This window comes from Mesoplodon bidens, assembly GCF_964165515.1.
Source record: "Mesoplodon bidens genome assembly, chromosome: 2".
Classification (NCBI taxonomy): domain Eukaryota; kingdom Metazoa; phylum Chordata; class Mammalia; order Artiodactyla; family Ziphiidae; genus Mesoplodon; species Mesoplodon bidens.
This window is the reverse complement of record NC_138177.1, coordinates 69,659,908-69,684,288: the sequence shown is the minus strand read 5'-3', so window position 1 is coordinate 69,684,288 and position 24,381 is coordinate 69,659,908. Positions and strand designations below refer to the sequence as shown.

At 47.7% G+C, this 24,381-nt stretch overlaps 1 protein-coding gene across 2 annotated transcripts; it reads right to left on the bottom strand.

Moving 5' to 3' along the window:
• Positions 1-992: 992 nt before the first annotated feature.
• Positions 993-23,743, bottom strand: CFAP45 (cilia and flagella associated protein 45). Of its 2 annotated transcripts, XM_081222080.1 has the most exons (11): positions 23,510-23,743; positions 20,905-21,041; positions 18,903-19,047; positions 18,398-18,568; positions 16,481-16,659; positions 14,034-14,163; positions 10,308-10,454; positions 7,504-7,617; positions 6,723-6,916; positions 1,582-1,806; positions 993-1,194 (listed from the first exon to the last, which is right to left on the bottom strand). In XM_081222080.1, exons 1-11 carry the CDS (start codon positions 23,663-23,665, stop codon positions 1,116-1,118), a joined length of 1,677 nt encoding a protein of 558 aa, XP_081078206.1. In that variant the 5' UTR covers positions 23,666-23,743; the 3' UTR covers positions 993-1,115. The 2 variants fall into 2 exon arrangements, with proteins under 2 accessions (XP_081078206.1, XP_081078207.1); XM_081222081.1 differs by lacking the exon at positions 7,504-7,617.
• Between the last annotated feature and the right edge of the window lie 638 nt (positions 23,744-24,381).

Genomic DNA, 24,381 nt, shown 5'->3' with positions numbered 1-24,381 from the left:
TATACAAAAATGGGGGAAATGGCTCCATCCTGGAAAGTTAGCACACAGCCCAAAATGGGAGCCTGATCATCCAGGTCCTTCCAAATAGGGTGAGACTCTTCTAAAGCTACAAGAAATTTTGTGGGAAGCAGCACGGGGGCAGTGGGAAGCAAGAGCAGACTGACTGACACTGATGAGAAGCTTCTGTGGAGATGGAAACAGGTCTGCTGATTCACTGAGAACTGACTTCACTAGAATGTACCTAGCACATGGTAGGCACTCAGAGGTACTTGGATGAGTAAATGAATGAATGAAGAATATTTGGGGGGAAAGCGAGGCAAGCTAACACAGATTTTATCTTTGGGGATAAAGCTTTGGAGAGCCTCACTTGTTGGAGAAAGGTGGACTAAGGAGAGCCGGCCACTTGAGTGGGGTGGGGGGCTGTGTTTGGGTGAGGGTGCCAGCCTGGCAGGTTGAGACATTGGGCCCTGGTCATGCCCCGATGGAGGATGGAGTGGGTGCCTCTGTCGTGACACTGCCTGGCATTGAAAGGGCTCTGGCATGACAGGGTTGAGACAGGAGTGTGAGCCACAGGTTCAAACATCACCCTCTCCACATTCATTATCTGAGTCACAGGCACGCAACTGGTAAGAGCTCTGACACTTCCTTCCCCAGCACCGCCCAACCCAGCCCTTGCTCCAGCTCCACCCTGAGAGAGCATCTCTAGCTCCTTGACCTAAAGTGCCTCTGAGCTTGGTGTGGAACGAGGACAGAGATAAGACTGAGCTGAAAGTGGACATGATGACAGCATCCCAGAGAGTCACAGAAAAGCCAAGAGACACCAGGATAAAGGGACCATCTGGCTTAGGAGGGCTGACCATGAGAGAGCATCCTTCCATTCTCTGCCTCTGAGCATCATACCACCCACAACCTGGGGCTCCCATAACCTATTTTGCTCCTCGTTAAGTGCCCGTGGCAGCCACATCCCCACAGCAAGAAAGCTGGACTGTTCCTTAGAGAAGTAGAATAGATTTAATCTGTAACTCAGAAGTGTCTAGATTAGCTGCAGTTATGGACACCGAGAGCCTGGGAGGAAGCTGCCCTCTGAAGGCATCCCGAGGGGCAGAGAGGCACCCTCAGTACACAGAGGTGACGGGTGGGTTGTTAGCTTTGCGCTCAGCTTCAGTGCAGTACTTCTCAGGAAGGCCGGTGGCTCTGCAGGAGAAACACAGGTGTAAGGGGTGTAAGGGGTGTAATGGGTAGGGATAGAGAAGGAGACCAAAGAGGAGGCAGCAGAAGCAGGTGTTTACAGAATCTAGGGACCTGTACTCCAATCCTGGTCCCCCAATCCATCCCCCAAACACATCCCTGTCAAGGCTCCAGCATCCTGCCAAGGAGTTCCCAGAGAGCCAGGAAGACCCCATCCCGGAACTTTCTCCAGGAGCCCCCTTCAGAGGGCCACAGCCCATGTGGGCCTGGAGTCAGGAGGAAGGCCCTCCCTGCATCCCTGTCACCATCCCTTCATTCCCCTAATCCCACACTTCCCAGCCCACCTCCCTGGGGAAGAGGAGAGGAGCTGGGCAGGAAGGGATTCCAGCACACCTCAGCTCCTCTATCTTTTTCTTCTTGATGTCTTCAATGCGCTCACGCCACTTCTGGGCCTCCTCTTTGAGGCGCCGGCCCTCCTCGAAGGTGGCGATCCGGTCCTGCACCTGCTTCTGCTGGTTCTCCCGCACCTGGCGCCGGAGCTCATTGGCATACTGTAAGCGTCCCATGGCCTTTTTCTTCTCCTCTAGCTGCTGCTTTTCAATCTGCTCTCTCTGAGCCCTAGAGGAGGGACACGTTCGAATGGGCTAAGCTGAGCTGTCCCAGCCCAGGGAAGTCTCTGGGGCTGCTGGGTAGGCTCCTCCAGGGGACACGCTGCAGAGACCAAGGCCCTCCACACTCAGGCCCTCCTCTTCTGTAGCTCAGAGATCAGCCCCAAAGGCTGATCCCAGCCAGGCCCGGGTTCATGGCATGTGACTCTATGCCATGGGCATGTTAAAAGGGCCCAACACTTGGGCCCAGAGCTAAGGCTCTGCTGTCACTGTTTTGAAATTCTTAATTGTTGAACAAAGGGCTCCACATTCTCGTTTTTCACTGAGCCCTGAAAATTTTGTAGCTGGCCCTACACCCAGGATGTCACCCACTGGAAGATATTGTTCCTACTCTTCTCTCGTATAATGATGCCTAACTCCTCTCCAGCTTGTTCTGAGATAGCTTTCTTTCTCTCTCTCTTCCTTCCTTTCCACTAACAATAATAATGATATTAACAAAACCAACAAAGAGGATGTTTAGGAAGTTCAAAGAAGTTGTAAACTCTGCAATGCTGGCTCTTCTTAGTTGCTGGAAGAAGAAGGAACTTAGCCTGTTATCTCTTATTTTTCTTACTACTCTCAGGAGCCTCTTCCGCAAGAAAACTTCATGAACCCTGACATCAGAAGGAAAACGGCTAATGTAGACCAGATGTCCCCAGAAAAAAAACGCAAATGAAATGTATTCACATCTCAGAGGAAATGCAGTCATAGGCCATCCTGAGCTAACTCCTTCTTTCTTCCTCAATGTAATCAAAAATAAAAACTAAATGTAAAATCACCTTAGGCCAGGACCTCTCAGCTGAGGTCACTCATACCCCAACCAAAAGCACCACTTCACAGACTCATTTCCCTCTAGCTATCTTCCAAGCTCCACCATGCATGGCATGTCCTCTCAGTGCTCAGCAACTCTTTTACACCATGTAGACACCTCCTAAAATTCTATACCTTTCAGGTTTATCAGAAGAAAACTGCTGACTTCCTTGCCCCTCTGTACTTACACACCAAATCCCCACTGCTCAGACACAACTACGAAAGCAGAAAGATTATCCTCCTTGCCTTGCCATTATTTTCCTATATAGAGAGCAGTTTTCTATTGCTTCACATTATGTGAAACAGGGTGGAAATGGGGAAACTGTATGTGTCATTAGAGAGCCCCTGGGGTGGCAGGCAATTGGAAATCTAAACGGGGAAGGGCCTGGTCATTTCACAGGGCTGGGGCAGGGATCCTGGAGGCTGGCTGCATTACAATCATCTTGGGGCTCTCAAAACTACTGATGCCTGGGCCTCACCCCAGACCAGTTAAATAAGAATCTCTGGAGTTGGCTCCTGGGCACCAGTACTCTTTGAAAGCTGCCAGGCATTTCTAAGAACCATTGGGTAGGGAAGGTCAGCTATTTCTGCTTAGTCAACAGGCTGACAGTTAAAGGCATCACTCTGTCCAGAAGCAGGAAGTCCATATACAGGCCATAGAGGAGGCCATGCTCTTGAAGTAGGAAAAGTTGGAATGCTGGCCATGGAAGAGACACTCCTAGCACTTGGAGATGCCCATCGTGGTGGTCACATGGCCCTGGAGACCCTAGGTCCAGATGCTAACCTAGAAAAAGATGAAATTGAACTTAAAGCTAGGGCTGGCAACATCGTTCTTAATGGTGAAAAACTGAAACCATTTCCACTAAGATCAGGAACAAGACAAGGATGTCCACTCTCGCCGCTATTATTCAACATAGTTTTGGAAGTCCTAGCCATGGCAATCAGAGAAGAAGAAATAAAAGGAATTCAAATTGGAAAAGAAGAAGTAAAACTGTCACTGTTTGCAGATGACATGATACTATACATAGAGAATCCTAAAGATGCCACTAGAAAACTTCTAGAGCTAATGAATGAATTTGGTGAAGTTGCAAGATACAAAATTAATGCACAGAAATCTCTTGCATTCCTATACACTAATGATGAAAAATCTGAAAGAGAAATTAAGGAAACATTCCCATTTACCACTGCAACAAAAAGAATAAAATATCTAGGAATAAACCTACCTAAGGAGACAAAAGACCTGTATGCAGAAAATTATAAGACACTGATGAAAGAAATTAAAGATGTTACAGACAGATGGAGAGATATACCATGTTCTTGTATTGGAAGAATCAATATTGTGAAAATGACTATACTACCCAAAGCAATCTACAGTTTCAATGCAATCCCTATCAAATTACCAATGGCATTTTTTTACAGAACTAGAATAAAAAATCTTAAAATTTATACAGAGACACAAAAGACCCCGAATAGCCAAAGTGGTCTTGAGGGGAAAAAACACAGTTGGAGGAATCAGACTCCCTGACTTCAGATTATACTACAAAGCTACAGTAATCAAGACAATATGGTACTGGCACAAAAACAGAAATATAGATCAATGGAACAGGATAGAAAGCCCAGAGATAAACCTGTGCACCTATGGTCAACTAATCTATGACAAAGGAGGCAAGGATATACAATGGAGAAAAGACAGTCTCTTCAATAATTGGTGCTGGGAAAACTGGACAGCTACATGGAAAAGAATGAAATTAGAACACTCCTTAACACTATACACAAAAATAAACTCAAAATGGATTAGAGACCTAAATGTAAGACTGGACACTATAAAACTCTTAGCGGAAAACATAGGAAGAACCCTCTTTGACATAAATCACAGCAAGATCTTTTTTGATCCACCTCCTAGAGCAATGGAAATAAAAAAAAATAAACAAATGGGACCTAATGAAACTTAAAAGTTTTTGCACAGCAAAGGAAACTACAAACAAGGTGAAAAGACAGCCCTCAGAATGGGAGAAAATATTTGCAAACAAATCAACGGACAAAGGATTAGTCTCCAAAATATATAAACAGCTCATGCAGCTCAATATTAAAAAAAAAAAAAAACCCAATCCAAAACTGGGCAGAAGACGTAAACAGACATTTCTCTAAAGAAGACATACAGATGGCCAAGAGGCACGTGAAAAGCTGCTCAACATCACTAATTATTAGAGAAATGCAAATCAAAACTACAATGAGGTATCACCTCACACCAGTTAGAATGGGCATCATCAGAAAATCTACAAACAACCAATGCTGGAGAGGGTGTGGAGAAAAGTGAACCCTCTTGCACTGTTGGTGGGAATGTAAATTGATACAGCCACTATGGAGAACAGTATGGAGGTTCCTTAAAGAACTAAAAATAGAATTACCATATGACCTAGCAATCCCACTACTGGGCATATACCCAGAGGAAACCATAATTCAAAAAGACACATGCACCCCAATGTTCATTGCAGCACTATTTCCAATAGCCAGGTCATGGAAGCAACCTAAATGTCCATCGACAGATGAATGGATACTGAAAATGTGGTACATATATACAATGGATATTACTCAGCCATAAAAAGGAACGAACTTGGGTCATTTGTAGAGACATGGATAGATCTAGAGACTGTCATACAGAGTGAAGTAAGTCCGAAAGAGAAAAACAAGTATTGTATATTAATGCATATATGTGGAACCTAGAAAAATGGTACAGATGAACTAATTTGCAGGGCAGAAATTGAGACACAGATGTAGAGAACAAACGTATGGACACCAAGGGGGGAAAGTGGCAGAGGGGTGGGGTGGTGGTGTGATGAATAGGGAGATTGGGATTGACATATATACACTAATATGTTTAAAATGGATAACTAATAAGAACTTGCTGTATAAAAAAATAACTTAAATAAAATTCAAAAAAAAAAAAGAAAGATAGGCTGCATCACTCAATCTCTACTTATCTGAGCATAACTTCTGTAATTTTTGTAGCCCTCCACCCTAATTAAAATTTTGTTTGGTTTATTTCCTAGTTTATTTTATTTTATTTTATTTTTATTATTTTTTAATGGCTGCACTGCACAGCATGCAGGATCTTATTTCCCCAACCAGGGATCAAAAATGGGCCTGGCAGTGAAAGTGCCGAGTCCTAACCACTGGACAGCCTGGGAATTCCCTTGTTTGTTTCCTTTAAAATTGTTTTTGGTGTTATAGAGTCTGGATCAGAGCAAGAAGAGAGTCTTTCCCAGTTAGGCCAGAACGCTAAGAGCCAGTAGAACGTCCCAGGGGCCAGGTCAGGTGGTGGCAGATCTAACTGGTAGAAAGTAGAACTACTGAGACTGCTCACTGCTTTGGTGTAGGAGAAGGGAGACAGACAGTGAGAGATGGGAACACTTGACTTCCACTTATGTGTTGGAATTATAACTAAGCCAACTTAGAGAACAAAAATGAAAGGACAAAGAGCTGACAAGGCCAGAAAGATGGAGAAATACAGGTGAAGTCCATCCAAATATGAGTCTCTAACATCCTTCTTAGATAAATGGGCAAGAATGGTGTTTTATTCATCTCTTATATCTCCCATAGCATCCAACACAGAGCCTTGACTTTACGTGCTTAGTACATATTTGTCAAAAGACCTCCTTCAAAGCCCTGCTCTGATGACTCGCAACCCTGAGTGTGTGAGTTCTTCTCTCCCTCTCTCTTCAACCTCCCCTGCTGCAGTTTCAGCCCAAACTTGTCGAGGGACATGGAGGTGGGGAGGGCAGAAGGGATCAGATTTATACCTTTACTTACACTTTTAATGCTCCCGGGGAAATAATCCCTATAATCCCCAATTCCTTAATCACTTCCAGGTGCTATTTTCCAATTCTTTAATAAAATTCTTGGCTCAAGTGTCTTTGAAATATTTCAATTATCCATCTAGTTAGAATGACCCCACAAACCTAGTCAAGGTGGATGCACATCTGTCCATGGACATGCCAGAAACTGCCTTTCCACCCAGTACGGACCATCCCTGCCACAGTACCAGGAAGGGAAGCTGAGGTTTCCAGCTCCTCCTACCGAAGAATTCTCTCGAACTCATCCCGGTCCCGTTGCACCTGAACGGCCAGAGCGTGCTCCTTGAAAGCCACCTGTTCTAGCTGACTTTTCCGCAGTTTGGCCTCAGTTTCCATCTTCTTCTGTGCGTTTTCCTTTTCCTTTCTGCGCCACTCTCTGTCGGCAACCTCCTGGTTGCGTTTGGCCCGCAAGGCATCCTGGGAAAGGAGAGGGTGGGGAGACCAGTGAGGATGCGAAATACCCTCAGGTCCCTTTAGGAAGACACCTACTTCGGACTCTGCCCCAGCTTACTTTGAGAAGCCCCCCGAATTTCTCTAGCAGCAGGGTTATGCTAGGAAAGAATAAAGGGAATCCTGTCATAGAACTTTCAGGTCAGAAGATACCCTGAGGGGTCATCTTGTCCTCCCCCCACCCCCAGCTCATCCCAGTGCTTTCCCTATACCTGAAACACCTCCCGGCTGTCCTGCGATTGCTTCTAATTTTAATAACTGCTACTGATGGAGATGGCACAGTTTCCTCTGGTGACACATTTCAATGGTTAGTTAAGGTTGAAAGTTCTTTATGTGGCAGCCAAAATCTTTCTCTTGGACCTTAAGCACGTAATACACTTCTCGATCCTTGCCGCCATAGGCTTGGAAGCAGGCCCATCCCTCCGCCCTCCAGCTACTGAAGATAACTTGCATCCTCTCTTCTATACCCTCAGCCTTGAGACCATTCTACAGGCTGTCAAAGGAATAGTTAAGGGGATGGGAGAGGCCGAGAGAAGCTGAGACTGAATAGGTACCTGCTCTGCCTGGTAATCCTGGGCCTTCTCCTGCATTGCCCTCAGGCGGGCGATCTCCTTCTCTTTCTCCCTCCGGATTCTCTCCTGCTCAGCCTCAAATTCTGCTTCTCGAGCCTGCCAGGAAGAAAAGGCCTCACAGCATGGCTCCCATTGCCCCAGGCTTGCAGAGAGAAACTGAGCCCCTTGTCTATTCAATATTCCCCCTACCCCTTCCTGACTCCTTTTAAGGTAGGGCAAAATGACTAGCAATGCATTGACATGAAACTAATTGGCATTTGTAAGATGCTTCGTTGCTTACAAAATGCCTTCTCCTGAGCTTCCCTGGTGGCGCAGTGGCTGAGAGTCTGCCTGCCGATGCAGGGGACACGGGTTCATGCCCCGGTCCGGGAGGATCCCACATGCCGCGGAGCGGCTGGGCCCGTGAGCCATGGCTGCTGAGCCTGTGCATCCGGAGCCTGTGGTCCGCAACGGGAGAGGCCACAACAGTGAGAGGCCTGCGTACCGCAAAAAAAAAAAAAAAAAAAAAAAAAAGCCTTCTCCTGTAATATCCCAGATGGTCCTCACAACATCTCATTAGATTGATATTATAAAGAAACTGATGTTCATAGAATTCAAGGGTCCTGTCCAAGATGGCACAGCTAGTAAACTACCAAACAGATTCAAATGCAGGTGAGCCCAGCCTTCATGCTCTGTCTGCTACTTCACAATTTCCAAGTTGCAAGGCTGCTGGGCCAAGTTTCTAGAGATAACAACTGTGGCTTCCTGCCTGTCATGTAAAGTACAGGAGGTGAAAGTTATCTCATTAGTCCTTTTGGGCAAATGGCCAACCGTGCGATGTGCGGCCTCCCAGTGGTTAGAAGATATCTAAGGAATGAACTACCAAAATTAGCTCCCTTTGCCACTTCTCTGAATGAGCAGACATATCCCTAAAAGCTTTCCATACACAGCTTCCCAACTACAATTCTTGGGTAGTCATAAGACTAATAATGGCTTAGGTTGGGTGGAAATGTGATCATCCCTCAAAGAATGTTCCTTAACCTCATTCCACCTTTCCAGACTTCTGTGCACCCAATGAGTTGTCAGCTTGTGAGCTGTGCACAGCTGGCTGTGTGTCAAGCTGGTTTCTCTGCTCCACATTGCCCTAGATGGCAGGGCAGGGAACTCTGGAGGCTTCCACCACCAATCTCTGCCTTTAGCTCTAAAGCGGCAGCCCCGGCTGTAAGAGCAGAGACCACTGTGAGGTCAGGGAAGGGCTTGTGATATACTTGGATACTTCTGGTGGGCTGTGGGCATGCCCAAGTGCCCGATCCCTTTGCCAGTTTCCTGCCTTTCCCAGCTCCTCCTGCCAATGACATTTTCATGTATGAAGACAAGACATATTCCTCTCCTGCTCAGAAATCAATGGCAATTCCTCATCATTCCACACTTCCAGCTCTGCTCAAGGTCCAAGGCATTCCCAACAACTGCTCTCAGCTCTCCATCATCTCACTACCTCATTTCCCATCACAATCACCAGAGACTCTCTGCTGCAGCCAGTGAAACTGTTCACCAATTCCAACACGTGATTGGCTTATTATCACCACCTTCGCCCATTCAGGGAAACAGTTGCTGAGTTCCATATGTTGTACATAACATTACTCTAGGTACATTCAGCCTGTCTGATAGTGGACACACACGGAAGCATTCAGGATCTTTTCAATCAGTCAATGACTAGGTTCACAAGGTTGTTGTAATGACTAGATAAGACCACACACAAAGCCCTTAGCACAGAGCCTGTGTACAGACTAAGTGCTTGATTAATGGTAGTTGTGTGATCATTAGTATGCTGGAACCCCCATGTCCCCAGTCTTGCGTTCTCACTCTGTTGCCTGCATATCTCTGGCATCCAGTAAGGAAGCCAAAGCCAATAAATGAGCTTTGCTGAGCTTCATTTTCTATCGTTTGCATTTGGAGTATAGAGGTATATCAAATATGCCTTTTCCAATTGCACCCACACCCTCCCCCTGCCCATAATTAAGAAACCCTACCATAGAGAAGTATGGAATTGTCATGGAACCTCAAAGCTAGCAGGGAAGGCAGGACTCACGCATGAGGAGTTGAATAATTTTCCTGCCACCTCAAGTCTTTCCTTCTCTTCTTATAGAAATCCATGTTCACTCCATCCAAACCATGTCTAAAAGCTTCCTTTTGTCCTCCATTCCTCACAGACCCCAATCATGCCATTACTCATTCTTGTCCCAGAATGAGTCCACACATTCATGAGCTGCATCTCCCTATAACTGTTCGAGGGTATTGCTCCCTGTTCCATGGTGCATTTGTTCTTACAAGTACTACAGGGGGTGGTGGTTGAAGGCTCTATTTTCTGAGCCTAGCCTCCACTATAGGATGGATACCCAATATAGGAATTTTCACGAGAAATTTATGGGGCAGCTGACTCATGATTGATTACTGAAGATATAATTATCCAGGTCATGAGGAATCCACGAAAACTTTACTTTCACCAATAGTTTTAATTTTCTTCCCTGCCTGCACCTGACCCTCACCCCAACTTCTAATCAAAGGTGTTAACAAGGACAATAACACCCTAATTGGGGTGTCCTTTCCAGGCTACTCTCTGGTAATGAACAAGGGGACTGGCCAAGTTGAAGAGAAAAAGAAGCCAGGCCCTTGAACTAAGGACATGAATTTTAGGATGATGACATAACTATCTTCTGTTGAGTTAGCTTAGTTCTCATGCCTGCATCTCCCTGAGACAGACACTCCATTCCTGCTCAGAAGTCCCAGGCATCAGTGCAGATCCCTACCATCTTCTTCTTGGTAAATTCCATCACCATCTGGTCTGCCAGCTTCTCCTGAGCAAGCAGCTCTGCTTTCTGCCTCTGGTTTTCGTCATTGATGCGTTTGATCTCAGCCTGCATCTTCAGCTTTTGCTGGTGTCTTCGTTCCAAGTCCTGCCACCGAAGGGAGAGAGCCTCAGAGTAGAAGGGGAAAGATCAAAAGATACTGGCCTATTAGGACAGAGAGACACAGATGGAGGCAGGGAGAGAGATGCACACTCTGAAGTCTAGCTCCAGTTACTGCCCTTGATTAAAGCTGTTTTTTCAAGGGTCATCAATGACCTCTTCTAGCCAAATGACCCTTTGCAGTCTTCATCCACCTTGACTTTGCGGCAGCCCCTGACACTGTTGATCTCTCTGAACTCTCAGGAAGTGGAGGCTCCTAAAATTCTACTCAGTGTCTCCCCCATGTCAGGCAAAATCCTATCCTTTGTTCATTATGCTTTCCTCCTGCCTTCAATTTCCTTCCCCTATTCAAACCCAAACCTTTGGTCTCTGTTCAATAGTGATGATGAAAATAGATAAAATAGAGTATTGCACTAATTGAGTACTTTTTATTCATAAGACACTTTATATAACCTACCTCTAGCACCTAAATATACCCCCAAAAACCCTGAAAGGTAGTCCTTGTTATCTTTCTTGTACAGGTGGAAAAACTGAGGCTCAGAGTTTAAGCGACTTGCCCAGGGCCATACAGCTAATGAACTCCACAGCCAGAATTTTGGAACCTGGTCTGTCTAAACTAAAGTTCCAATCTTCTCTGGAGCTCTTACTTGATTGCCCCAAGTTTTCATTCTCTCTGCATTTCTGAATTTGCTTTGAGACTTAACATGGTGCCACACCTCCTCGGACTTGATCATATGCTGCCGTGAGGATCCCATTCGCTTCCTGTGTGTTCATTCTGTCCCAGCCAGAGGACAGGGACCATGTGTAACACTTATTCTCTTTCCCAATACTGAGAGGGAAACAGCAAATACTCACTAATGAGGCAGGGAAGAGGGGGCCGAGGTGAGTGGCAAGTGAAAAAGAGAAAAAAACCTCAGAGAGAAAAACAATGAGTGATGGACATCAGAATCCCAACCACCCTGAGTGGCAAGATCCCTTCTAAGGAATGAGCCTGAGCCTTTGAAAGCTCCCAGTGATCAGACCACTTCTGAGCACATCCTCAGGTCCCAATGTGGAGGGGCACCGGGACCTTGGGCAGTGGCCTCCCTATCGTCTCAAACTTGGACTCCTTGCTTCAAACTCCCCTACCCATCAACTCACCCCACCTCCCACACTGCTCCCAGCTCCTTCCATTTCTTCAAAGACTAACCCCTACCTGGCCTCCCAGCTCCTCCTCAGCCCAGCTTCTGCCCTGACGCATCCCAGGCAACACTGCTGACCCTCCCCCAGCTTGGCTCACTGCCCAGTGCAGGGCTCTTTCCTCCAGGAAGCCTCCTGAACCAGACCAGCACAGTGCTGTGTGCCTCCCCCCAGGTCCACATGGTGCCTGAGTCAGGGCCGCCAGCATCCTCTCACTCTCCGGGCACCTGCCTCCTTGCTCACGCCACAGTTCCCCTCTTCACACTCCAACTCCCACACTCTTCTTTCCCCTTTTCCCTTTCTTCCTTTCCTTCCTACCTTCTTCCCATCAGTTTTGCGCATGCCATTGGTACCCCAGGCAGTATTTAATCCCACTGACCCTCAAAGCTAGAAAAGCTGCTGACTTCTGATCTATGACATACATATAATCATACATTTACTTACTTCTTTGCCTATTTATTTACTTTTTGGTTTGTTGTTTTTGTGGGTTCATTTCATTTCCAAGAAACCAGGACTTCCCCTGTTTCTCATCTTTGAAGCCATCATAAAGCAACCCCAGATAAACTCCCTTCATTCTCTCCATCTTGCTAGCAAGGTGGGGAAAGCTGCCCTTGCATCACCGTGAGAAGACCCAGTTCTAGGCTGGGGAGGCAGAGGTTTCTATCTCTGCCCAATGATACTGCCTGGAGACTTAGGGAGTGCCTAGGAGGACAGGAAAAGGACAATGATGTAACACTGGAGTAATTGCGTTGACTCAGTGACACCTGGAACTTTCTCAATGAACCTACCAATGTCCATTCCCCACAATCAAGGTGGATTTTCCAGTCTCCTGCATATCTACCCCAGAACTGTCCTTCCTGTCCCTTTCCCTCTCTCTCCTGAGCCAGGAGCTTGGCCAGGTCTTGTCTGTCTTCATAGCCCTGTTGCTCCCCTTCTCAAGCAGTTCACAAGGCTGCCTGCCCCTCATCTTCCCTGACCATCTGGTGATCAGCCTCCCACCCCTCACACAGATCCTCATACTGCAAGTGCTCAAGAAGCCCTCATAATTATAAGGCCCCCCATGAGATCCTTCAGGGCCCCCTGTCACTCCTCACCATCAGATTCACTGGGAGATGACAACTCAATCACCCATAAACATGGGGAAGGAGGAGAACAATAAAAGAATATGTGTTCCACAAGTTAAATGGCACCATGAGGAAATAATCAGACAAATTAGAATGTGGGACATTCTTCAAGTCAAATGTCCTGGATGCTTCAAAATATCAGTGCTATAAAAATGAATGAATGAATGAATGAATGAGTGAGGGAACTCTTCTAGATCAAAATAGACTAAAAAGACTTAGTGAATGCAGTGTGTGAACCTTGACTGAATCCTGGTTTGAATGAAAGAAAATAACTGAAAATATATTTTTGTAACAACTGAGAAAATTTGAGTGTAGAGTAAATATTAAACGATATTATAGAATCATTGGATTCTAATTTTGTTGATAATAGTGTTGTTGACTTGTAAGCAAATGTCCTTCTTCAGAGATACAGGCTGAAGCATTCAGCAGCAAATTGTCAAGATGTTGGCAACTTACTTTCAAATAGTTTAACAATATCAAAATATGTATATACATCTAAAAGAGACAAGCAACTCAGGCAGATTAACAAGCACTGAATCTAGGTGAAGCATTGATGGGTGTGATACAGTTCTTTCAACTTGTCTGTGTGTATAAAATTTTTTAAAAGTGAAAAATTGAGGGGAAAAAAGAATAAATGCCCCAAATGCATGCCATGTACCTCACAGTGCCAGGGACGTTTGTATATTGCAGCAGATCAGCTAAGGTCAATAGAAGAAGATTTGTTCAAGTCTACCTGGTCTGAACAGGTGTGTCATCATTTCTTTTGCAATGGATATGCTTACTAATTATATTTACGCTAACAGGAAAAAAGGGTGTGACTCCTCAACACAATTAATGACACTGGGATGCAATGTACTTTGGATGAGGCAACAGCAGGGAGTCTAGACCTAAGACACTGCTACTGCTCACCTACAAAGTCTATGATATCCCTAGATAATTGAGGGAAGACAATAAAACATCCCTATGTTTATTTGTGCAAAGCATGTAGCCATATCTTTCCTTCATGTGTCCATTCACACAGATATGTCAGTTCTGGACCCCAAGTCCCAGTAAGGCAGGGACGGTATCCAAATCACTGCTCCTCCCTCAGCATGACTCCACAGCCAAACAAGTTTCATATGGCAATAAAAAGTTGATGGTGACAATGATGTGAAATGAGCATGTGCCTGACGGAACATCAGCCCACACGCTCAAACCCCACAGTGTTGGAGGGCTTTTTTGCTGTTGCCGGTGGAAGTTGGCATTATCTGGGCAGCCCTGTTACCCTTAGATCCTCCTCTTGGAGCTGCTCCATATATGCGCGCATCTGCTCCTTATCCTTTTCCTGCTGCTCGGCAAGCAGCGATCGCTCCTCCTGCTTCTTTTCCATCTGTTCCACAATGTGCCTTCTTCCTCTGGGAAGAAACAGTGCCACGGTGTCTTAGAAACCAAGGGTCTGTGTCTCTCTGTTCTCACCTCCACCCAAATAACCCCCAAGACGGGAGGCATCATAGGAACAATGTGACAAGTGCCCCCTAAACATGGCTATGCTTCATGAACCCAGACCAAAGTCCTTCCCCAGAGGGTCCTGGCAGGTTGGTCCTCTCCCTTCTGAACTCCTGGTTCTGGGGCTCACCCTTCTTTTTCTTTCTTTTTTTTTTTTTTTTTGATTTCATGCAGTCCACTTTATTGATTTTTTTTCTTTCATAGATTGTACTTTTCTCTTGTTGCAGAGCACGGGCTCTAGGCACGCGGGCTTCAGTAGTTGTGGCTCACGGGCTCAGTAGTTGTGGCTCGTGGGCTTAGTTGCTCCACGGCATGTGGGATCTTCCCGGACCAGGGCTCAAACCCGTGTCCCCTGCATTGTCAGGAGGATTCTTAACCATTGCACCACCAGGGAAGCCCCTCACCCTTCTTGATATTCCCTCACTTCATTTGTTTGCCCAAGAGGCATCCACATTGTAATACACCTTCTCCCTTTCAGTGTGTAAGAGCTTCTGAAATCCTACCACCTCCCAAGCCTTCCCAGAGTAATCAGAGGGAGTGACCTTCTCAAGCTGGATTCACAGAGCTTCCCAGAGTTAAAAAGCCCATGACTGGGCTTCCCTGGTGGCGCAGTGGTTGAGAGTCCGCCTGCCGATGCAGGGGACACGGGTGCGTGCCCCAGTCCAGGAGGATCCCACGTGCCGTGGAGTGGCTGGGCCCATGAGCCATGGCAGCTGAGCCTGTGCTCTGCAACAGGAGAGGCCACAACAGTGAGAGGCCCGCGTACCGCAAAAAAAAAAAAGCCCATGACTTCTCCTGTCTCTGGTGCATCTGCTATCACCCAGTGTATCTCGTCTTCCCACTCCATCTCCCATGCCTAGTTTGCTAAGTGTCCTTCTTATACCCAATCGTATATTTTAAGACCGTCAGCTGCGGGTGGACAGGGCTGAGTCTGAGGAAGTCTCTCCACTCAGCAGTGCCCTGGCTCAACAAAGGAAAGCAGAGAAACCAGATTCTACAATCAGTGTTGCCAGGGACTCCCTATGTGTTATTGGGATGTCAGTAAATTTGGAAGCATCCAGGCCCCATGCTATATGACTAAAGGCTGGGAGAGTGGGAGAAGACACAGATTAGGATAAGAATCTCCAGGAAGGAGTATGAGATTGACATTCAGATAGAGATCTTGAATGGCTTCATGACTCTAGATGAAATACACTAGAGCAATGAGTAAAAGAGTTACATGGAAGCAGGTTTAGACTCAATATAAGGACCAGGTCAAATCATTAGAGCTGCTGATAAGGCAGGGATTTTCCTTTCATTGAAACTGTTTATGCAAACAATGAAGAGCCACTTGGCCATGAAATAAACTTTTATTGGGAGCCTGCTATAGTGAACCAGGTACCTACTAGAAGTACAAAGATGAATGGTACATGAGAACAGAATACAGATGGGGAGAAAGAACTGCTACTCAGTGTGGTGCAATGACTATTTTTTTTACAAGGACTATTTATAGAGGTAATTCTTGAATTATATGGTTGGCGTTCTAAATCCAGGATACTATGATTCTAGTTTACCAGCGTTGGGACTTGTCCTTTCCTGCAAAATGAAGGGGACTGAATGTACTCATTCTAACATGTATTAAGCACCTACTACAGTCCAAGCACTCTGGTAGGCCCAGAAGCTACAGAAATGAATAAGACAGGGACCCTTCCCTCAGTGAGCAAATAGCCTGGTGAGGGTCAGGGAGCCACAGTGCAAGGAGGGGTGTGCCAGAGTATAAACAGGGTGTGGCGGGACCCAGAGAAGGGGGCCCTAAAGCCTGCCAGGTGAAGTGAGGGAGGTTTCTCAGAGGAGGAGACAGCAAAGTTACATACTAAAGGAAGAGAGCAAGTTTTTCGGGGGGAAAGGAAAGAGAAGGGTATTCAAAAGAGAGGGAACAACAAAAGTCATGAGCTTTTGTCAAGACCTGGCATGTTGGGGGAAATGAAGGAAAGCCTCATAGAATGGATGGCAGGAAATGGTGCAAAATGAGGCTGAATTGGGGCCAGATTATGAAGCACCTGTTGTGATCTTGGAAATAAGCTTTAAGAAGTTCTGTGGTTCTCTGAATCACTCCATAAAAGTTTTGAGATAATAACAGAGGAGGATAATGACGATTTCTCGCGTCTTCCCCCTTTGCAAGGCTATATGGACCTAAAGACACATGGAAATGACTTAGAGAGGGAGGTGCCAAAGCCATCTCTTTACCGGATTCTCTCTTCCCGCCTCTTTCTGTGCAGCTCCTCCTGCCTCTGAATGGATTTCTGCCGCTCCACCTCCATCATCTGATCCAACCGCTTCTCCTCTGCATCCAGTTCTTTTTGGATCAGCTGCTTCTCCAGAATTTGGGCATCCCGGATGGCACGGCACTTAGCATTGAGGATGATCTGGGGAGTGGAAATAAAGTTGTGGTACTAGGCCTGGGAGTAAGGATGGGGGGGGCGGATTGCATCACAGGGATGTGGAAGTTGGAGCGGGGAGAAATGGGAGCAGAATCCTATTGAGTGTGCACACAAGCCCAGAAAAGCAATAGCGTTGGGGCTTCCCTGGTGGCGCAGTGGTTGAGAGTCTGCCTGCCGATGCAGGGGACACGGGTTCGTGCCCCGGTCCGGGAAGATCCCACATGCCGCGAAGTGGCTGGGCCCGTGAGCCATGGCCGCTGAGCCTGCGTGTCCGGAGCCTGTGCTCTGCAACGGGAGAGGCCACGACAGTGAGAGGCCCGCGTATCACAAAAAAAAAAAAGCAATAGCGTCTTTCAGCGTATTGGATCTTAGTGTTTGAGGGGTCATGGATCACGCTTTGGGAATATGATGAAAGCCATGGGCTTTCTCCTCCATAAAATTCATTTGCATCTGTACACACAAAATTTCCATAAAACTTCAGAAGTTCATGGTCCCCCTTAGAGACCCATGAACCCCAAGTGAAGACCCGCTGTTCTACACTTTGGGGAAACAAACATTCTTGCAGAGGCCAAGCCACTAGATTTTTAAACTAGAAGAGCCCAACATGACACATAAGGGAATGAAAAACCGTGAGCCATCAATAAGAACTATGGAGTAAAAGCTTTGGAAAATAAAAGGAAGTAGAGAAGATTTACCTGAGAGACAGAAAGAAACTGTAGATGAAGGGGTTGGGGAGTCAGCATTTTTCATTTGGCCAGGAAGTGAACCACATGCAATTGAGTTACACAATAGAATTCCAAATGAGCCTCTAGTCTTCTTTATGCTCTCAGCTAAGGCAAGTGCTTTGAAAATGACAAAAAGAACCCAACTGCCTGGGACCACCATATGTGGCCAGAACTGAACTAGCAGGATAAGATACAAGTAACATCCTCACATGCATTTATCAACCCACAGTTCGCAAAGCCTCTCCCATATATTAGCATATTTAATCCTGCCGATAATTCTGCTAAGTAGTTTCACCACCCTCATTTTACAAATGAAGAAAGTGAGGCTCAGGGAGGGAAAGTGACTTGCCAAAGGTCACACAGCAGGCACGTGGCAAGTGCAGCTCTCCACCCCGTTCCCCTGCCAAGGCCAGACCCTGACCTTTCACCCCTGCACCCTGTCTCCAGCTGGAGCCCATGCTGTCAGGTGTGTGGATAAGAGACAAGAGAAGGGAGGACTTCCCTGGCAGTCCAGTGGTTAAGACTCTGTGCTTGCACTGCAGGGGGCATGGATTTGATCCCTGGTCAGGGAAATAAGATCTCGCAAGCTGTGTGGCACGGCCAAAGGAAAAAAAAAAAAGAGAGAGAGAGAGAGAGGGGCTTCCCTGGTGGTGCAGTGGTTAAGAATCTGCCTGCCAATGCAGGGGACACAGGTTCGAGCCCTGGTCCGGGAAGATCCCACATACCGCGGAGCAACTAAGCCCGTGCACCACAGCTACTGAGCCTGCACTCCAGAGCCCGTGAGCCACAACTGCTGAAGCCTGGGCGCCTAGAGCCCATGCTCTGCAACAAGAGGAGACACCGCAATGAGAAGCCCACGCACCACAACTAGAGAAAAGCCCGCACACAGCAACAAAGACCCAACGCAGCCAAAAATAAATAAATTAAATTAAATTTAAAAAAACAAAAAAAGAGAGAGAAAGAGAGATAAGAGGGGGTAGGGAGAATGGAGAGCTCACCTTGCTCATGTCCTTCAGCTCCTCCACCTGCTCCATCTGCAGCTGCCTGGCTCTCTGAAGGAGGTTCTGGGCCCTGTCCTTGTCCACCTCCTCCAGATTGTTGAGCTTCTTGTTGTTCCTCCTAAGCATTTCCTTCTGTTTCATGATTTTCTTGCGTGTGGTCACTGCATCCTGTGGGAGCCACGTCGGGATTAGTGGGGGGTTGCTGCCTGTGCTCTGTGCCCTGGGCACTAGCCTGGCTGCCACGGTTGACCCCAGATGAGTTTCGCCTCACCCCACAGCACTGTCAGAGCCCAGGGGTTTCTCAGCCTGGCCTCCTCGCCCTTCCCGCTGCCCTGCGGTTCCTCCCACGCCCACTCTTAATTCTACAACATGTCCTCTTTAGCACGTTCACGTCCCATTTCATGGTCCCCTAACTAGAGCTCCCAGTCTCGTGGGAAGCCAGCCTCTCCCCAGCCCTTCTCTTCAACCCCCCTCTGCATAGATGGGGGACGGGGGTAGCTACCACAATGGCTTCCTTCTCCTTCTTGAAGGCCTGCTCCCTGGCCTTGAGTTCTTCTCTAGTCAGGACGTGGGATGCCCATTTGATCCGCTCAAACTCCTCAGGGCTCATGATAAGGGACTCCCCGAAGGGGTCCTTGGTGGGGATGCTGACACAAGGATTGAACAAAATTAGGGAGGCGAGGGGAGGGCAAGCTCTCAGCACCACACTGCAGGCTGCTCCGCTCTCTTCCCCACCCCTCATCACTGCCCACCCGCCTGCAGGGACTCGGGCAAGGGTAGGAGAGACAGCCAACTGTGCAACGGGTCCACTGGGGAAAAGTGGTCCCAGGCAAGGGTGGAGTAGCGTCACGGGCTAAAGAAGGGACAGTTTAAGGACTTTTTCTAAAAGATCCAGTTCATATGCTACCTTCTCTGCGCCGCCGTGTATGACCCTCCCCCATGTATACATACATACACCACCTCCTTCCCTCTGCTCTACCTGCCAGTGTTGTGGGCAACTTCTGTTTCCCTTGCTGGATCACAGGCTCCTCCAGGATACGGACTCTGTCTTAACCCCACAGGCAGCCCAGTGTCTGGCACAGTGCTGGGCACAGAGTGAGGACTCATAATAAAGTTGTTGAATTGAACTTTTAAAATAGATGATTCCTCAAGGATGACATGAAAAGAGCAAGGGGATGCCAGACAAGGATGAAGTGGATGCCAGTGAGAAACAAAAACATCCCTGTGCATCCAGCCCAGAGAGGAGCTTTGAACCCTAAATATTAATTAAACTCTCTGATCAACAATAGTCAGAGACATGTCTATAGACCTTTCTAGCCGCCCAACACATTCAACAACCCAATAGATAATTGTAATGATTACAAACAAATGACACACGTTAAAGATGGAGCAGAGGGGGTGGGGGATAAAGGTGTTTCTGGGTGAGGCGATTTAACAGGTACTTGGTTAGGAGGCAGGAAGTTAAGCTTCCTCCAATAAAACTGGTGCAGGGGAGGTGTCCAGGATGTGGACGAATGAGCGAGTGGACCTGAGGCTTAGCCAAGATCTTGTGGTTCACTGGGTGGCGTGGCCCCAAACATCTGGGATCTGGAATAACAAAAAATGATCTAAATCTGAGACAGCATCTCATGCTGCTCTCAGCAGCCCTGATAAGTCACCAGCAACTTCACCTCCAACTTGTTTTTTAGGACTGGACCAGTCCAAGAAGGAGACATTTCTTGGGCCCCAGGAGTATCTGCAGGGCTCCTACCACATCTGGCCATTTGATGCCAGAGCTGACCAGACAGTACTCCTGGGGCTGTGTCCCAGTCGTGCCTCCCCAGCTTGTGACACAGGCTGCATTTTCTGGGAATTCAAGTTTTTAGCGAGTGGAGCCGGAGTAGGAAGAACGGTTTGGAGAATGAAGCACTAGCACAAGAGTTAAACCACGGAGTGATGGTGTTGGCTCATTTCACATGGCTGAGCTGGGCCTCAACCCCACAGGAGGGGCCCAAGCAAGGGAGCTGCTCCAGTCAGGAAGCCATGCTGAGCTAATCCCAAAGGAACCCGAGAGCCCTTGGGAATTTCCTCTTCTGGCCTCAGAGCCTGGGAAGAAGCCAAGGGGCTAATTAGGCATCTGGTCGGTTTCCCTTTGCTTCCTATTCTTGATGCAGCCAAAAGGAAGTGACTCATCTGGACATTTCCCTTTACCAATGGGAAAGTGCACTAATGGGGGCTCAGAGAGGACCCCTAAGCACCTCCCCTCTACCAGCCCCATAGGACCCACAGCAGCCAGAAGAAAGGAAAGAGAAAGAAGCTGGGAATTAAGGGCAATGGCAGTAATAGATTCAAGGTGGGGAGAAACAAAAGAAACCAAAATGGAGAAAAAAGGAGAACAAAGAAACAAAAGGGGGGAAATGAATAGGAAAGAGGTGGGGTCTGCAATCACAGAATGAGACAAGGTGGGTTTCCCCATCTCTACGCAGAGGTCCTCAGCGGAAAGGCTCTGTGTGCTAGGTACTCACTTGAGCTCCCGGACCATGTCCCGGGTGATGAGCTGGACGGTCTCTGGCTTGTGGTCCAAGCCCAGGGCAGTGAGAGTTTTCCGAATGACATGCTTATCTTGGAGCAGCACGATGGGGCTGTCGCTCTGGGTCAGAGGCTGTGATGTCAGGAAGGACAGCTTAAAAGCTGGTCACCACACTTCCTGCTGGTCAGCCCTAACTTCAAGTGCAGCCTTCCCCTCTCCTGGGGTTTCTACCCCATCCAGTGGCAGGGGAGGCTGGCTGGGGCCCAGACTGCAGGACCACCAAGAGTAGCCAGGGCACTGAGAGAGCAGCAGGGTACTCTGCCCTTGAACATGGCCAGATGTGCTCTGTACCGACCAACTCTTCTGAGAGCAAGGCTTCTTATACCTTGTACAGATACTCCCAGAGGGATGGGGGCGCGGGGGGGAGGGTTGCTAGCGAACGTCCATTCCTAACCTAAAACCATCAGGAATGAAAATTTGGGTTCTCTAGGTTCTCCTCCCTCCGTGGTTTACGAAAGAAAAAAGAATTAGCTCTCCTGACCACACCGTGGGTTTGAAGCATACAATTTGTTACAGACTCATCCAATCTATGATATTTGTTCTTTTTAATCCTTTCTAATGATTCATTTACTTTCATCCCCCAAAAAAGCCATATGGAGGAAGTTAGAAATAGCTAAATGGCCCCGGTGGAGACCTGCCCTTAAATCTAATGGGGTGAGGAAGTCAGTGAGTTAGAATTCAGCAAGGAGAATACAAATTAGATATATGAGGTTTTTTAGAAAATGCTCTGACCATGAAGGAGTTACATAATAAGAAAATGAAATCACTTTTCAGGAAGTTTTGAACACAGGAGAGACTTTCATTTGTCAGGACCGCAGTATCTGTGGTCCCGAGTAGAGGCAGGGGCATGGCTTCGGTGGAGGGCCTTCCTGTCTGGAGAATCCCGCTCTGCACACCCGTCCCTGGACTGCTGCTGCCACCTGGTGCCCATCTCTGCTTCCAAGTGGCACAACTCAGTCAGGCCACAGGCCCCTTCCGCCCCCTACTGCTGGCTGGGAGGCTTCCGGGACTCTCACCCAGCAAAACGGCCAAAGGACAGGCCAGGAATAGGCATTACTTTGCCTGCACGCTCTTGCAAGTCAGCAGGACTAAGTTTGGAGAACTCGGCCATTTCCAAATCTATCTTCACTTTAACTAGAAGACTCCCCATGGACTCAAAACAAATAAACGACACGTCTGTAAGTGAAATTGCATTGCTTTGATTCTTTCCCTTGTCAATAGGAAACTGCTGCAGAGTGGGCATCTTCTAAATGGATAAAGATGCCCATCTGGAACACTCTGGAAAGTCCTTTTTTGTTCACAGTGAGGATAGTGAGGGGCAGGGGTAGACATCAACTCTCGTCTCCCCAGCCTGCCTGCAGCCAGAGCTATTCACACTAGTATGCACACCACCACTGGTATCTTTTGTCTTTTTTGTTTTTCTCTGCTTCTTTTTTCTTTTCTTCCAGTTTTCTTGAGACATAGTTGACATACAGCACTGTATAAGTGTACAGCATACTGATTTGATTTACATCCATCATAAAGTGAAAATCACAATAAGTTTAGGGAACACCCATCATCTCATATAGATGCAAAATTAAAGAAATAGAGAAAAACATTTTCCTTGTGTTGAGAACTCTTAGGATTTACTCTGATAACTTTCATAGATAACATACAGGCAGTGTCCCTCTCCTCTCTCAATCTCTCACCACCCTTCTCTCCATATCTCATCCTCTTTCTCTCCTTGCCTCTCTTCCTTCTTACCGTCTGAACATCACGTGTACCAAGGCTTATTCCAAGTTACACTCTGGCTCTCCTTCTCTAGTCATCAGCCTCTTAGGTGGGATGACATTTGCAAACAAACACCTGCCTGTTTCCCAAGCAAAGTAACTGTATTTTTTTTTTTTTTTTTTTTTTGCGGTACGCGGGCCTCTCACTGTTGCGGCCTCTCCCGTCGCGGAGCACAGGCTCCAGATGCGCAGGCTCAGCGGCCATGGCTCACAGGCCCAGCTGCTCCGCGGCATGTGGGATCTTCCCGGACCGGGGCACGAAACTGCGTCCCCTGCATCGGCAGGTGGACTCATAACCACTGTGCCACCAGGGAAGCCCAAAGTAACTGTTTTAGCTGAGCAACTGGGAAAGAAGGCTGATTTTGTGTTTTTTCACTCTGATGCTATTCTCCTATGGAGGGGAAATTGTGTTGGTCTGTATCTGCAAGCTTGGGCCAGTGGCCCTCAAGCATTTCCATCACGGGGCGCTCACTGAGCAAACAGTGAATATTGAGCGCTCTGCAGCTGAGACTCCCTTCAAAGTTATAACAGATTTTTAAATGCTGTGAAGACCTAAGGATTTCATGGTGGAGGAAGCCAGGTGCCCTGTTTGCTTGGGCTCCACTAGGCGTCCGAGCTCATGCACTCGAGCCTCAGAACCCCTCCCTGTCTTCAGTGTGAGAATTACCTGGGAGGGGGTGGCCTGCCCAGAGCTAGCTTTGTCCTGAGCAGCGCTAGTTTGGGTCACTGCCTCCAAGTGGCAGCTCCCTGGAGGGGCTGGGTGAGGGTTACCTTGATAGCTCCGAAGAGGCTCTCATCTACCTCGGAGTTCAGGGCTTTGGTCCGATAGCAAGGCCTATTCCTTGACCTGTTGTAAGTGGTAGAGGAGGAGCTCAGGACGCCGGCTGTGCTTAACGGCTGCAGGGAGAGGCAGAGAGTTGGGGTCATCAGTACTGAGTGCCATCTGGACCCCGGGCAAGGTAGACACTTCGCCAGCCCGTGCTGGGGGGACGTTGGATGGGCATGTGGGAAAGCCCCTGGGTAAGCCCTGAAATGTAGGGGACACCCTACAGGAGCAGAGGCTGGCACACCAGCTCAGTGAGGAGGAGGACTCCTGAGGCCAAGACACCGTGCAGCAGGGAAGGAAGGAGAAAGGACACAGGATGGCAGGAGGATGGCCTCAGTGTCAGCTCGGTTCTAGTTTCCAACAAGCACAGTCTTGTGAGACCACGTGGGCTTTCCTGCCCAGATTTGTACAGTGTCCTCTTCACCTCCAAAATCCTCAGCCCAAGCGCCAAACCCCCTTCACAACTGACACTACTATTTGCCCTCCTTCATGTCCCCACCATCTCACAAGGTTGTGGTGGGGACCTGAGGGCACTCAGGATGGAAGAGCACTTCGCCCACTGCTGGCAGGTGGTTGGTGCCTGATAAACTTCAGTGTATTAACAGCTGCCAGCTACAGTTAGGCAGGCCGGTTCAGAGCATCCACCATGATGCTCTTTCGCTCCCAGCACCCCTTTCATGTTCATTAGTCAGTTTTTAACCAACCAGTACTTTCTAGATTGGGGGAGTTCCCCATCTAATGAGGTGAGAGAGACAAGGATCATCACTGAATATAGAAGCTGAAAACACCAGATGTTTGCCGTCCAAGCCTGGGCAAA